Source organism: Gossypium raimondii, chromosome 8, assembly GCF_025698545.1.
Source record: "Gossypium raimondii isolate GPD5lz chromosome 8, ASM2569854v1, whole genome shotgun sequence".
NCBI classification, from domain to species: Eukaryota; Viridiplantae; Streptophyta; class Magnoliopsida; order Malvales; family Malvaceae; genus Gossypium; species Gossypium raimondii.
The window spans coordinates 41616679-41633537 of NC_068572.1; the positions used below are offsets into that span (position 1 = coordinate 41616679).

A 16859-nucleotide genomic window follows, 5' to 3' on the forward strand; every position below is an offset into this window, starting at 1 on the left:
ATTTGCGTGATTGGCCCCCCGGTTTATCTCATTGTTTTGATTTTGTTCTTTTAAAATTTACCCTGTTTAATTTGAATTTATTCATCTTAGTCCGTGTCACTGCGCAACATTGTGGGATGGCGAATTATTTCCGATATGATCCCTCATGTTGTCTGCATGTTGCACCTTGGCCCTTCTCTTTATTTCAATTCTGTTTGTTGCCTTTTAACTTTGTTTTAATTTTGATCTAATCCTTGAACTTTACTTTAAATTGCTTTAATGTACATTACATTGTAATTTTTTTTTGTGTATTGCTTTATTTATTTATTTTAAATTTATGTATATAATGTCTGTTTTAAATATATACATATATACATATTATTTAGTTTAATTTATTTCTTTTATATGTTATTTTAAGATTTACTTTCAAATTGTTTTATTTTAAATTTTTACTTATTATGTTAAATTTTATAGGTCATTCACTTTGAAAATTATCTATTCTAGGTTATTTTTTCGTGTATTATTTTTAACATTAATTATTTTAAAATTATTATATATCGTTATCTTTATCATGTACTGTTGTTTTTAAATTATTATACATCATTGCTTAAATTTGCCATATTTCTCATATTTTATGTAAATTTAATATATTTTGTATACATTCTTTGATATTTTTATTTTATAATTTTAAAAAAATTTATCCATTATATTTCAAGTTTTTTAGATTTACATAGAAATATCTTTATATAAATATTTTTATTATACGCATATACTCACATGTACATTATTTTATGTATTTTGATTTTCTCTTTACAATACTTACTTTAAGATTCATTTAAATATTGTAGTATTTACTTTTAACTCAATGTATAATTTATTTCAAACTCTCATGTATATGTATCATTTTTACACTTGGTATTTCCTTTAAGATTAGGTTTTAATTTCAGCATTCAAATGTGGGTGTTAATATTTACATGTGATATGAGATTGTTTGCCCGCATATGTATTATATTATTTATTCGTATTTATTGATTATTGATGATTATTAGTGTATACTTCAGCTTATTAATTATGGTTTCGTGTTGTACATTAACGTCTCAATATCGCATTTTTTTAAAATATTTGGTTTCATTAAAGCATTAAAACCATTTTGTTCAAAGGTTTCCAAAATAACGCAATACTCGCATTTAGGATTTTCAAAGAAAATTGGGCCCTAACGTATTGGGTTCTAATTTTCTTCGTTAAATATAACAATCGAGAATTGCTCTTTAATCAAAAATAAAATGAAAAGCTTGTTGTCGGGAATTTAATATGTTGTATCCTAACGTATTGGATGTGACGTATTGATTTCTCGAGACAAAGATTTAAAAAAATAATACTAACAAAGGAAATATTCCAAGTTTAGGATATTGAGAAGTTGTGCCCTAACGTATTGGGCCGCGATTTCTTTATAAATCTTAAACAAATGAATATTCTTTTAAATTTTATTACACGAGTATTTTGGACTAATTCATTTTTGAGGAATTAGAATGTCGTGCCTTAACGCATTGGGCGTGACATTTCTTTCTCCGAAATGATAAGAGTCTTAATAAGTAACATTTTTTAAGTTTTTATTAAGGATCATATTTTTAAATTTTCGACATTAAGACACTAATTAATTAACTAGGTACCAGTTTTGGGCGTCACGAGGGTGCTAATCCTTCCTCGTACGTAACCGACTCCCGGATCCATTTTTCTAAAACTCGTAGACCAAAGCTATTTTTTGGGTGATCCAATCACACCTCAATAAAAGATTGGTGGCGACTCCCAATTTTTGTTTTTTTAAAGTCGACAACTAATTTTTTTGTTTTTTTCCAAAATAAAAAATGGTTTCGACAACTACAACGAGACTACTTTGGCTTTTATAGCCATATTACAATCGTTTGATCTTTATCTTTTTTGTTTTTCTCTTTTCTTCTTTGTACTCCTCTGTTGCTTTGCATTCATTCCTCTCTGCAGGTGTCGAAGTGTGACGATGGCGTGCGAGGAGATGGAACGACGCGCATGGGCAGAGGCGGCGGGGAGCTGGAGCGGCGCACATGGCAGAGGTGTGCATGCGGCTAGGGTTTCCTAATCCTTTGCTGCTGAAAGTTTTTGTTGTGAGCTAGGTTTTTTTAATTTTCTTTGGGCCTGTTAGGTTTATTTAATTTTGTGTAGTGGGCTGGTATTGTAATTTGGGCTTTGTGGGTTCTGATGGACTACAAAATTTTTTTATTTATTTTTTTGGTTGGTTGGTTTGGGTCATATGGGCCCCGGGCAAAAATGGGCCACTACAGGTATTTTTCCAAATATGAACCCTAGGTTAAATTATTGCTAAAATAATCTAAATTAAGCTATCGTGATTCTAAAAACGTAAAGAACATTAAAAACGGGGCTTAGAATCACTTACTATGAGCTTGAGAAAGTGAAGAAACCCTAGCTATGGCTTCCTTCAAGTTTTGGCAGCAAGCAAGGATGATGAACACAATTTTTACATCTTTTTCCCTTTTAATTCTATTTATTTACTAAATGACTAAAATGCCTTTACTTAAAAAAATCCTATTTCACTTATCTCATGTCCATTTTTGTCCATCACTAACTAATGGTCTAATTACCATATAAGAACCCCTAATTTATAGTTCCATAACAATTAAATACCTTTAACATATAAAACTCAACTTTTGTATTTTTACAATTTAGTCCTTTTGACTAAATTAAGTGCCCAAACGTCAAAATTTTTGAACGAAATTTTCACGAAATCTTTCTGTGAAATTGTAGGCCATAAAAATATAGTAAAAACAAATTTTTCCTCATCGGATTTGTGGTCCCGAAACCACTGTTCCGACTAGGCCCTAAATCGGGATGCTACACGTTTCTACTAGCCTTTACTCCTCGAATTAAATTTCATTTTGTTGCTAGCCTCATAAGACTAGATAGCCCCTCTCCACAGAATAGGAATAAAAACGGGCTCAAAGGGTCCCATTGTCTAAGACCTCTAGAAGGGAAAATATTTTCTCCAATAACACCATTAAAGACTACTGAATATGACACTGTAGTTACACATTTCATGAGCATATCAACCCATTCTGAATCAAAACCTAATTTCTTCATTATTTTTTCAACAAGACTCCATTCAACCCTGTCATACACTTTACTCATATCTAACTTCCGCCATAAGCCCTTTTTTTTCCCACCCTTTTATTCTTCAAAGTATGAAGAATTTCATAGGACAATAAAACATTATCACAAATCAGTCTCCCTGGTACAAAAACACTTTGAGATAAATCAATACATTTATTCATCACAAGACAGAGACGATTAGCAATGACTTTAGCCAACAGTTTATAAAGCACATGGCATAAACTAATTGGCCTAAAATGGGTAATATTCAAAGGATTAGGGATTTTTGGAATTAACACGATATTAGTTTTATTTATTGGACTGATATCCATACCTCCATTCAGTAGATTATGGCAAAACGATGTAACTTCTTCCCCAATAATTGGCCAGCATTTTTGGTAAAATAATGTCGAGAATCCATCCTCACCTGGTGCTTTTGTTGGACCCAATTCTGCTAGTGCCTCGCGGATTTCTTCTTTTATGTGCCTCACCTTCAACTTTAAATTATCCTCGTCAAAGATGCAACGATCAATTCCTGCTAAAATATTATCATAATTGCCCCTCCTACCAACAGAAAACAACTGTTAAAAATACGACTTGGCTATACCTTCCATTTTTGAAATTTCTTCCGTTTCCCTACCATCATCAGATTACATTCTACTAATGAAATTTCTCTATCGTTTCTGAGTTGCCTGTTTGTGAAAAAAAGTTGTATTCTTATCTCCATATTTCAGCCAATTAACCCGCGCCCTCTGTTTCTAATAATGCTCATCTTTTTCAATCTCAAAATTAAGTTAAATTTTCATGTCAATGAGCTCTGTCAAAGTTTCATCATTTCTTTCGTTTTCCACCAGTTTTTCCAGTTTTGAAATTAGCGCCTCTTTCTTCCCTTTCCTGCTATGTTGAATCTTTTCAGCCCGTTTCTTCAGACCTCTCTTGAGACTTTCAAACTTACTCAATAAATCTCCTGTGGCACTCTCCCAAATATTTCTAACCTCTAAAATAAAGGTCTCCTCCAAAACCCACCATGCTTCGAATTTAAAACTTCTATTAATTTTTCCCTTATCCTCCTGTTCGGTGGTGATAAATAGTGGGCAATGATCTGAAAAAGAATGAGGTATGTGTCGAATTTGAAATTTCAGGAATAAAGATAACCATTCATCAATAGCCACTCTCCTATCCAGACGTTCTTGAATATTTGTTTCTGGTTGATTTCCCCTTTCCCAAGTAAACTAGCTTCCAGAAAATCCCATGTCCCTTAATTCGCAATCCTCTAGAGCCTTACGGAAAGCTTCCATTCTACCCTCCTCTCAAGGTAAACCTCCCCTCTTTTCAAAGCCATACAAAATTTCATTGAAATCACCACAAACCATCCAAGGAAGCTCCCCAACATTATGTAGTTGCCGCAACAGATTCCACGTTTCCTCTTTATCATTTGAATAGGGAGACCCATAAAAACCAGTAAACCTTCATTTATTACCTTTATCTGTGTCCTCAGTTTCCATATCAATATGTCTTTTTGAATAACTGTGGAGCCTAATATTAAATCCCCAGGCCAAGCCAAACATAATCCACCACGAGATCCTGTCGAATCTACATCAATACCATTAAAAAAACCATATCTTCTTCAAACTCGTTCCATCCTCCTATTGATTTTTGTCTCCATAAAGAAGACCATATGGGGATTATATAACCTCAGCCAATGCCAAAATAGTTGAACTGTCCTCGAGCTCTCTAAACCACGGATGTTCCAACTTAATATTTTCATTGTGATCGGTCGGCTTGCCTCTTGGCAGTCGCCGACATTACTTGATTAGCTTCCACCACTCTCCGGTTCCTTATCGCCAAAGTACTAACCTCTTCCTTGGCTGTTACATCTTTGATCTCCCCCTAGCTCTCTTTTCCCCTCCTCTCTGATTAACACCCTGTCTTCTAAATATGTGATTAGCCCATAAATGATTTGTCATCCCCATTAAAGGTAAATAATTTCCCTTTCAGGTTAAATCTTAATATTGGATCTATATTACTATTTTTCCCATATTTCTCCTTAAACCCCTTACACTATATCCTAATACTTGAATTCCCTCACGATTTCCACCCCAATCTCCCTCTTCTTCTTCGCGCGGCCAAATACTATTCATCGCTAGAGCTCTTCTAGATTGTGCTCGCAAAGATAAATTCCATCCCATCTCAGCAACTTCCACTCCTAGTGCCATCTTCACTTCACAAAAAGAGTCACTATCCCCAACCGTCCATAAAAAAAACAAAAGAGAGATAATTGTTCATATTTAAATGTGACATATGAACAATTGCCAAAAATACAAAATCTGCTTCTTCCTTTTCAGAGGGTCTCTTATGTCAATTTGAACTCTTACTCTCATAAAATTTTGATTTTCTTTTTCCAGATTAGAACAATCGTACTCCATAAAAGTACCTATAAAATTACCCAGTTGTATTGCCAACCTTTCAGAGAAAAAAACCAGCAGGAATGATCTGTAACCAAAAGGGAGTATGAATTAAAGGGACTATTAATGGGTCCTCCCCCAATTGTAACTTATATAACAGCAATAAGTGATTATTGAAAGTCCAAAGGGACCCCTTTAAAACCCTCTCAATGTCCATAACATGAAAAAATTGGAATAAATACATTTTCCCTCCTAGATATCGAATTTGCACACCCCGAATTGGATGCCAGAGGTTTGCCATTGTACTTTTCATTGCTGGAAAGTGAATAATGCTAGCAGTTAAGAAACATCCCACTAATTGGAAAACCCCAACCTTTCTTCCTGTTTGTGACTCAAATTGAAACTGTAAAACTTCTTCTTCCTCATCATTAATCGTTAACCCAGCAAGCTCTGACTCCATGGTTGTAGACAGACGCAATCGTATGAACCAAATCGCTAGAATAAAAGAGAAAACTAAAGGACTTACTGTTGTCACAAAACAATAGACATAAAACCCTAAAACCTAAAACCTGCCAGAGAGAGCAGACAAAGACGTGCCAGAGAGAGCAAACTTTTTTTATAGTAGCTATTTTAGTTACACCTAGGTCACCGTTGTACAAATCTCGTAGATTAGATTTTCTTTTTTTTTTTTTAGATTTCTATTATTAAAAAACCAATTATAAGTGGATATGTCGTGATGGTTATCATAATAAATCAGAATTTTTTATTTTAATGTGTCGAAAAAATATAAATTATGTATTCAAGTAAGAAAAAAATATCCATACTATCATTATTTAAGAATTTTACTTAACTATCGATAAATTAATCCAACCTCAATTTAATTGTAAATTTATTAAAAGGATAATTATTTTATATATTGTTCTTGAGTAAAATTTTTTTGTCTAGATTGATGTCATTTGTTTTTAGAGTATAGTAAAATAATAATTAAAACAACACTTGGCATTAGTTTAGATATGCTTATTGAGTTTTTACTCCATTAATATTGATGAATATTTACCTTACTAAAAATCTATTATTTATACCAAACAACAAATAATGTTTAAGAATATTTTATTTGAAATAAATATTGGACAGAATATTTACCCTACTAAAAATCTATTATTTATACCAAACAATAAATAATATTTAAGAATATTTTTATTTGAAATAATTATTATTTTAAAGATATTTTTATCTTTTGGGCCCCTTTTATCATCAATGAAATAAACATTTTTTGGGTCCCTTTTAATTTTGGGCTTTGGGCGGTTGCACCTCAAAACAACCCCTAAGGTCGGCCCTGACAGGGTGGAAAGCAAGCACATCCCACCAGGTTTCCACAAGGTAATCCTAGAATAAATTGGTATCTACTATCTGGCAATGCTACCCGATTGGCTAAATTGTCAACATCCACTTGGTTAAAAGAAACACATGTCCTCATCCATTTTACGATATAATTTTTATCTTATTCAAATCGAGGTGATATTTAAATAAACTTCTTCTAACAATGCACACAACTACAAAAACAACAGCAGCAAACACAATAAACAGATCTATTTTTGCTACGATAGGTTAATTCGGCAGATATAGGTTCCAATTTCTCAAGTTTTTAGTTTAAAATTTGCATAGTTTGATTGAAAGAACACAATGTCTTGAGACATCCAATTGAATTTTAATAGTTGAGTTTGGACTCGAGTATTGACTCATATTTGACCTCGAGTAACCCTAAGATGTGTTAAATAAGGTTGTTTGACATCTATAATGTATTATTGTATTATGATTGAAAATGTTTTGAAATATACCATGAATAATTGCTTAAATTATTTTGTAAATTGAGACAATCTGGGTTACTCCAATAACGTAATGTGACATCACTCATTTAGATCCGGTGATCAGGTCAGGTGTGGGATGACAGTATATATTACTATGCAAAACTAAAATATATAGTGTGTAATAATAAATACGTAACATTTTGTATAATATAACTTTTGAGTCATTATTTTGTATAATACATTTTTAGCTCATCCAAATATTCCTTCAATGTTTCCATTTTTTATTGGGATTCATGTTTATCGATTTTAATAATTTTATTTTTGAGTTTAGTTTTATCAATTTTATTGGGATTCATGTTTTTTTAAAAGTGCAATGTATCTTATTGCATCAATATTTATTGATAATCGGTACTCGACATTAATATAATATAATAGAATTTTATTTCTTACCACTATCACACCTACTCTTACATGCTATATATGCAAATATTTTCCATTTTGATAATATAAATTTTGGCCCCTAAATTTGACAATTAAGTTCATTTTGGTACATGCACTTTTTTTTTCCATTTTGATACTTGAACTTGGCAATTAATTTCATTTTGATCCCTAAATTTGAAAAAAAGAGAGAGTAAAAGTTTGATGATGGAACTCAAAGTGTCATATTTAGTATTTTAATAACTGAATCTGTGGTTGAACATGTCAGACCATCGGTTCTTGATTCAACCAGTTCGATTGTTGAACCAACAACAATTAAATATAATATTGAATTTTTATAAAAATCTAAAAATTATTAAATCAGTTCAACTATTGATTTTCATCTCAATTTTTTATTTTTATCAATTTTAAGTAGTTTTCAAGTCAATCAGTTCAATTTCTTTTTTCAAACCATTATATCAATTAATTCTTGATGTTATTATAAAATCTTGAAAATGAAATTCAAAAAAAAATATATATATAAAAACTAAAATGGTTAGTATGGTTGTGAGGACCATAAATCCACCCGGCCCCACGTAGTTTTCCCTCCCAACGACTTCTTTGTCTGACTAGACCAAATTGAGTAAAAAAAAAAGTTGGAAGCTAATTCCCATATATATGTACAACAGTTTGAATGTTGATAATATTTTCTGAAGCGCAAATTGTAAAGAGGACACATCGGTTAAAAACAAAACAATAAGGCCAATGTTTTAAGTTCTTGTTTCAGGGAATCTGATGTCCTGTTTTAGTCAAAACATGATATATTTATGTAGTAAAGTACTAAAACTTAGGAAATTATATGAATCGAAAATGTTGATATACATTTAAAAAGATGAAATCAAAATTTGTTTTCTTTGTTTGTGAAAGATGAATACCAAACGTGGAAACTAGAATAAGATAAACACCAAAATAACTGAACTTCCTTCCTTTGGGGTCTAAATCTCTATTAAGTGAAACCTTTTGTCTCAGACCACAACTTTGTAACCTATCCACTTGAAATTTGGTAACCATCGTCCATTTTTAAGTAAAGAATCCTAATTTAGAGGATCCCACTTGCTATAAACACCATCCCCCAATATACACCGATTTAATATAATATTTAACAAGACAAAAGGCCAAGAGAAATTCTGCTATCCAATACAGTTATTGCTCCTTTCTTTTTATCCTTCTCGGTTGGTTTAAGGTTTAAGAGTCATATATAAAGTGGTGCTCTGTATGGTTCTTCACCATAGCCAGCCGAAGGAACATGTCTCTTTAATAATAATAATAAGAGAAGAAGAAGAAGAAGAGGAAATTAACAAAGATGAGCAATAAAGTGGTTGTTGCAGGGGTTTCTATCATTCTTGTGGTGGGAGTCGCTATTGGCGTTGTTACTACAATTAATCATTCTCGTGATGCTAAGGGTAAATTGTCTCCTGAAATGAAGGTTGCGACTAGCATTTGTGCACCTACTCATTACCCAGATACTTGTCAGAAGACTTTCGACTCTATGAACAGCACTGATCCTAAAGAATTCGTTAAAAAGGCTATCTATGCTGCTGAAGAAGAAGTCAAAAAGTTCCTCAACTTTTCTAACTCCAAGATTGCTGAAGCTAAGGACAATGGCCTCACAAAGATGGCCTTGAATGATTGTAAGGACATGATGCAATATGCCATTGACTCACTTGAGGCAACATACGCTGACGTAGATGGAAGTGATTTGCATAACATTGATGATCGCATAAACGATTTTAGGACCTGGTTGAGCGCTGTTATCTCATACCAACAATCATGCTTGGATGGTTTTGAACATGATCGCAACTTGAAAGAAACCATGGAAGAGGCTATTGTTGCTTCTAGTGAACACGCAGCTAATGCTTTGACAATTGTGACAAAGTTGATCGAAATTCTTACCAAGTTAGGTTCCGAGTTGGCTAGTCCTGACACTCGTAGGCTTTTTTCTGTTGAGGAAACAAACTATCCTTCATGGTTTTCAACTACAGACCGCAAGCTTATAGCTAAGATTGATAATAGCAATTTGAAACCAAATGCTGTTGTGGCTAAGGATGGTAGTGGCCAATTCAAGACCATTGCTGAAGCTTTAGCTGCCGCTCCCAAGAACTCCATAAACAGACATATAATCTACATCAAGGCTGGAATTTATGATGAGTACATCACCGTGGACAAACAATACACCAACATCCTTATATTCGGTGATGGTCCAAGAAGAACTATTGTCGCCGGTCGTAAGGGTGTAAAAGATGGCGGTGGAATTACCACCTGGCAAACTGCCACTTTCTGTAAGTTTTTAATAACTCAAACCATTTTTTTTGATCTATGAATATGTGATTTGATTAATACTAAGGTTCATAATGTTGACATTAGCTAATAACTCGTAACAACTAGTAATATAAGTAACATACAATTGTAAGCTTTACACATGCTCATAAAACAAATGATCACCTCAGGTAGAGAACAAGTTGGCCTTATAAACCCTTGAATGTGGTAGAGGATGGATGCTAATTGGATTCATAATAAATGTAGGTCAATTGCATACAATAATAACATTCACTGAACTAGTTAATTTATGACAATATATTCTTCATGATGATTTTATAATATATAACTCTTTAATTTTAATGTTTCAGCGGCTATTGGAAATGGGTTTATTGCCAAATCCATGGGATTCCAAAACAATGCTGGTCCTGAAAAGCATCAGGCAGTGGCACTTCGAATTCAATCAGATAAGTCGGCCTTTTTCAATTGCAGGATGGATGGTTACCAAGACACCTTGTACAATCACGCAAACCGCCAATTTTTCCGTAATTGTGTCATCTCTGGAACTGTTGACTTTATCTTTGGCGACTCTCCTACTGTAATCCAAAACTCGTTGTTAATTGTGAGGAGGCCAATGGAAGGTCAATCTAATATGGTGACTGCACAGGGTAAGACACGGATTGATGAGAATACCGGTACTGTGATCCAAAACTGCAGGATTGTCCCTGAGCAAAAGCTCTTCATCGACAGATTTAAGTTCCCGACATACTTGGGCAGGCCATGGAAGCCGTACTCTACAACTATTATCATGGAGTCTACGTTAGGAGACTTCATTAGGCGTGAAGGATGGATGCCCTTTGCTACTCAAAATCATGAAGATACCCTCTATTATGCGGAATACAATAATCGTGGCCCTGGTGCTAACCTCGATGCAAGAGTTAATTGGAAAGGTTACCACAAGATAGACAAAGCAACGGCGATGAAATTTACTGTCGAAGCATTCCTTCATAGCAAAGAAAATTGGTTGCCTTCAACTGGTATTCCGTTCACTGCTGGATTAAGATATTGAAGACATTGAAATAAAAAAATCATGGCCAAAGAAAGAAGTTTATGGTGTTATCTGCTGAAAATCTATAATTTTACACTATAATTGTTGGTCTGTGATTCCTTTTTACACTATAATTTTAGCGAATCAACAAATTTTGAATCTTCATCTTAGAAGTTGATACGAAATTTGCTCATTTAAATTTTCATCGCTTATGATTTTGTGTAATTAGGGAAAACAGTAAGATCAAAATAATGAAGAATATTTTTCTTTAACTCAAATTATATCTTGGTTATCAACTTTTTTCTTTTAACTTTCTACAATATGTATTTTAAATCTTGGGTCTATTTTTTCATTAATTATGTTCAATTTTATTTTTAAAATATATGATAACACGGCTTTTTTACCTGTATATTATAAAATAAAAGAAAAAAGAACTTAAATGGTATACCAAACAGATTATGCACCAAAATGATCCATCCAAGCAAGTGGAGGATAGTGCATAGGCGGCACCACCCTAAAAATCTGACATGTTTGACTACAATATATATATAAAATTTGAAATGCTATCTAAATAGGCGGTACCAAAAAGAATATGGGTCAATTACAACTTGTATACGACCAAAATCGGACCCACTGCCGATCCGCTGTCGTTGATGAGACAGGACAACTGGTGAAGCCTTAGAGAAAGGCGGCACACCCACTGGTCATACCCATTTCACAGGCGGCACCGGGTTGCTGATGCCAACCTCATAGGTGGCACACCTCTGACTCCTGTACTGGTGGCAGCGACGGGACGGGACTATGCCTGTGACTTGTGTTTTGGGGACCATTATAAGGTCCCCAATGCCTCATTTTGGCCGGAAGGGAGCGGGAAGGGGAAAAAGAAAGAAAAAAAGAGAAGCAGAATAGAGAGGGAAGGAAAAAGAGGAGGAAAAAAATAAATAGAAAAGGGAAGGAGAAAGGGGTGCAGAAATTGTGTTTAGGGTTTAGAAAGATTTGGAGTTAAAAAAGTCATAAAAGGTAATTTTTTTATTATAAATAAATGTTAATTTGTTTTTGTTGTTATTGTTGATTTATTTCGATTTAATTTTTAATTTTATTTTTGTAATGTATTATTTGGTTAAAAAGAGCTATTAAGGTATGTTTGTATTTATTTTATATTTTCATTCATTCATAAGTAAAAAGCTTATTTATGTTATGTATAAAGAATGTTTTATTTTTTTTGTAATTTATTTGTTATGTGTGTTTTAGGTTTATTAGATTTACATTTTATGTAATTTATTTGGCATGTTATTTTATTATTTTAATATAAATTTTTATTTTTATGTAGGTAAAAGATGAGACCATTGAGATGGAATTTGTAAATGGGACCATTGAGTTGGAATTTATGAGATAAATTAGGAATAATAATTTACATGTTCTAATTTTTAAGATTTTTCTAATTGGAAATAAGAGTTTATGTTTTTAAATTTTATTTTATGTTTTTGTAAATATTATAAATGAAATTTCTTTTGAATCCTTTTATGCAAAACAAATTATATTTTTGACAATAATTAAGTTGGCATGTTATTATATATATATATTATATTATATTTTAAACCAATACATTTTACTTATTATCATTTTAAAATAATAACAATATTCGTATTTTTTAATGATACTATTCTAACATGTAATTTGTTTCCGTAGATGGAATACCAATCCGTGTATTGGAAGGTCATACACTGTATCGATATATCGTCTGATGATTGAACAACATGTTGGGGAAGGGGTAAGTTATTCCAATATTCGTGACATGTAATTACTTTGTATATCTTACTCGAACCGTGTTAACTTTTAGCCATGTTATTAATCGTGCAATTCATCTGGATGCTGTAGCGGAGACCAAAAATTGCGGCTGTTATACCCTTGTCTGCCTATATTCATTCACACCTGTGGTGCATTAATGCACCAATTATCAATTTCCAGAAGTCAAGTGGTATAACGGGGATCGAGTACTCCAACAGTTTGGTTGCATCTAGTATATCCTGGCTTTGCCAATGTAGTTAGGGAAGATCTACGGGATTAACAAGAGAGGAAAACATGAAAATAATTGGAAGGTTGTGTACCAGAAATATATGGCGCGAAGACCTCAGATGGATATTTCTTTCGATTTGTAACCATCTTTAGAGTACATACAATGGTACTCTAGTATGGGAAAACCATATTTACCTGGTGGGCAGTCGACTGTAGTCCCTCCGCACATGCATCGACTTGGGGCATACGATTCAGAGGCTGAGCCAAAGCCAGAGCCCAAGCTAGTGTAACACCCCTAACCCGTATCCATCGCCGGACTAGGGTTACGAGGCATTTCTGGACATATCAGAACATTTCACGATCACTTCACAATCATAAGTCATACATCATCATTTCAAATTCAAATATCATCATAAAGTCATTTTCTTAGGTCAACGAGACCTTAAACATGCATTAGGAAGAGGTCGGGACTAAACCGAACACATATAAAATTTAACGAAAGCTAACATTTTTCGAAGTTGCATAGGTCACATGCTCGTGTGGTCAGGCCATGCGGCACAAAATTAGGCTTGGATTAAGCCACATTTCTTCTCCTACTCATGCATATCTAATCCACATCATTTTGTACCATTTCATGCATACCTTATCCAAATCATACACATAATCATATTTTCAACCAATAAACATGCCTCAAAGCCATTCAATATATGCTTTATAAATACATAACTAGAATCATTTGCACATCACCTTAATGGTATTTGAATACCTTATAAAAATTTAATATTTTTTCTTCATAATTCTATACATGCGCATATTAAACCAAATAGATCATATCACATGGTTTTTTCCATTAGCATATGCAACATTAACAACTTCACAAAATTATCAAGTATAACCTTGTTTCAACCTTATAACCTTATGCACATTTCACCATACCAAATCAATTACATAACATTCAAATATCTCAAGTATAATCAATCATATTTCATTTCAAATACCGAGCATATATCAAGATATCCATTTGTATACATCTATTTTAATAACTTAAGCATATTTGCATTTTAAGACAAAACAAACCATATTATACGGCCTAATATTCATCCAAACATAAAACCTTATCAAAAGAACCAAATTTCATAACCGAATATACAACCACTTTTATAACATATTTCGAAATCAAGTCTTAATCCAACAACTTGACCTTTAAATACCGAACCACGAAACAATCATGTCATAGGCGTATGAATTTATTTTACCTATCATTAGCCAAATATAAATATACATCATATATCATAATTTATCTCACAAAATGACCTAAGAAATTTCCATCATTCACAAATCAATTTACAAGGCAATTTATACTTCAAAACATAGGTCATTAATAAGCCACACAAAATAGCCAAATTCACATAGCATAGCATAGTCATTACATAGCAATTATAAACACATACCAACATTATCATCTAACCGAATCATTAACCATATTAACATCACTCAATCTTTTAAGCTAAAATGTTATCTCATAACTTAATATCAAAACAATATATCACTTATAGTTATTCAAATGACCATCAAGTATATCCAAAATATAATCATCATTTTACCACATTAACAAGCCACCTTATACCACTTTTTCATGCTTTGAAAATAAGTTAACTAATAAACTGAATATACATCTTACTACCCTTCTTCATTGCCGAATCATATAACCAACATTAGCACCATGATCAAGCCATTTTCGCATGGCTATACACATACAAATTTTAAACCAAATATATCAAAACTAGCCTATACATGCCACATAACCAAAAACTCAAAGCTTTTATTTACCGAAGAGATAACCGGATAGTGTGATGAGATCTCCTACGACTTCTAACCCGAGCGAGTCTCCGAGCCACTATAAACATTGAAAAGGAAACAAAGTAAGCTATAAAGCTTAGTAAGCTCATATCTTAAATAAACTTATCATAACATATAATTTTAATTCAATGCCATAAGCATGATATGCTATCTCACAGGCCAAACATAAACTTTTCTCAAATTTATAACATGTTCTCATTTCAACTTACCACCATTCAATAATATAATCACTTACATAACTAAATTTAGCTTCCTCAAGTTTATTCAATTCAATTTTCATATGACATTCCTTTCATAACTTCATATAGCCAAATGAGCACATTTTGGAAAATAACATATTTAAACACATATCTTTCTCGTATAAATCACATATCATCGCTTATATTCATTCTCACCTTTCATTCTCAAGATATGTATAACATTTTTCATACCTGAATCGGATAACTCATTCACATAGTCATTTGCTTCTCGATATTACCCGTTGAACCATTCAGAATCAATAAGGATACTCAGAAAGCTCGTAAAGCTCGTACAATGCCTCATCCCAGATATGGTCTTATGTGTTATCAAATATCAATGCCACTGTCCCAGACAAGGTCTTACATGAAATCATATAAGATGCCGATGTCCCAGACATGGTCTTACACGTAATCTCTATTCGATGCCAATGTCCCAGACATGGTCTTACACGATATCACATCTCGAAATCCTAATGTCATGACATTAGTATCCTATACTATTCCTATGGTTCATACGGGGCTTTCGAACATCACATCATTGTCAATATTTTCTCGTATTCATATATTCTACTTCTAAAACAATTCAATATCATAATAACATATATAACTCAATCATAATACTTTTATTTGCATAACCATTTAGCATTGAATTCAATCACATAAATAATAAGCATTTATAATATAGTTTCATAACGTTTATTAACTTACAAACTTACCTCGTTCGCTGAAATGACAAATTATGTCGACTAATCTGAACTTTAATTTTCTCCTTGATCTAGATTCGAATTCTACTTTTCTTGATCTAGATATATTAAAAATCAACTTATTTGTTCAACCATTCATTCAATTCAACTCACAAACACACATTTAAGCACTTGTACACTTTAGCCCTTAAAGTTTCACATTTATGCACTTTAGTCCTTATTGCATAAAACACAAATTACAATAATTTTAATTAAATCCAAGCTTAACCGAATTCCACATACATCAATAGCAGCCCATATTTTCACTTAATCACACATTTAACCACATAATTTTCATTTTTGTCAATTTAATCCCATTTTGATATTTTTATCAAAAAATTCTTAATAAAACTTGTTTAAACAACGTCAAAAATTAATAATCTATCCTCAATAATTAAAATACACATATAATCATTAATAGCAACATTCATAAACTTAAGCAGTTTTGAAATCAAAGGTACGAGATAGCTAGTACTCGATGTAACAATCTCAAAAACGTAGAAATTAAAAATCGAGTAAAAATGGGCTTACAAATAAATCATGAAGCTTGGCTGAACCTACACTTCTCCCATGGCTTTTCTGTTATTCATTTTCGGTGGAAAGAATTGAAGGAGAAAGATAATACAATGTTGTTTCTTTTAATTTAATGATAAAAATCATTAATTTACCTTTTTAACCTTAACATTAAAACCTTTAAAACGCTTAATTAATGGCCATATAAGTCCACTAATATTAACAATGGATTAATAACAACATAAGGACTCCCCCTTTTTAATTCTATAGCCAATTAGTGCTTTTAACTAACAGAACGCTACTTTCGCTTTTTACATGATTTAGTCTTTATTAACAAATTGAGCACTCAAACGATCAAATTATTTTACGAAATTTTC

General features: G+C 32.5%; 1 protein-coding gene across 1 annotated transcript; it reads left to right on the top strand.

Annotated features, from left to right (window-relative positions):
• The first annotated feature begins 8917 nt into the window (after nucleotides 1-8917).
• Nucleotides 8918-11389, top strand: LOC105791488 (pectinesterase). The gene is made up of 2 exons (XM_012619569.2): nucleotides 8918-10086; nucleotides 10435-11389. Exons 1-2 carry the CDS (start codon nucleotides 9111-9113, stop codon nucleotides 11130-11132), a joined length of 1674 nt encoding a protein of 557 aa, XP_012475023.1. The 5' UTR covers nucleotides 8918-9110; the 3' UTR covers nucleotides 11133-11389.
• The last annotated feature ends 5470 nt before the right edge of the window (nucleotides 11390-16859 follow it).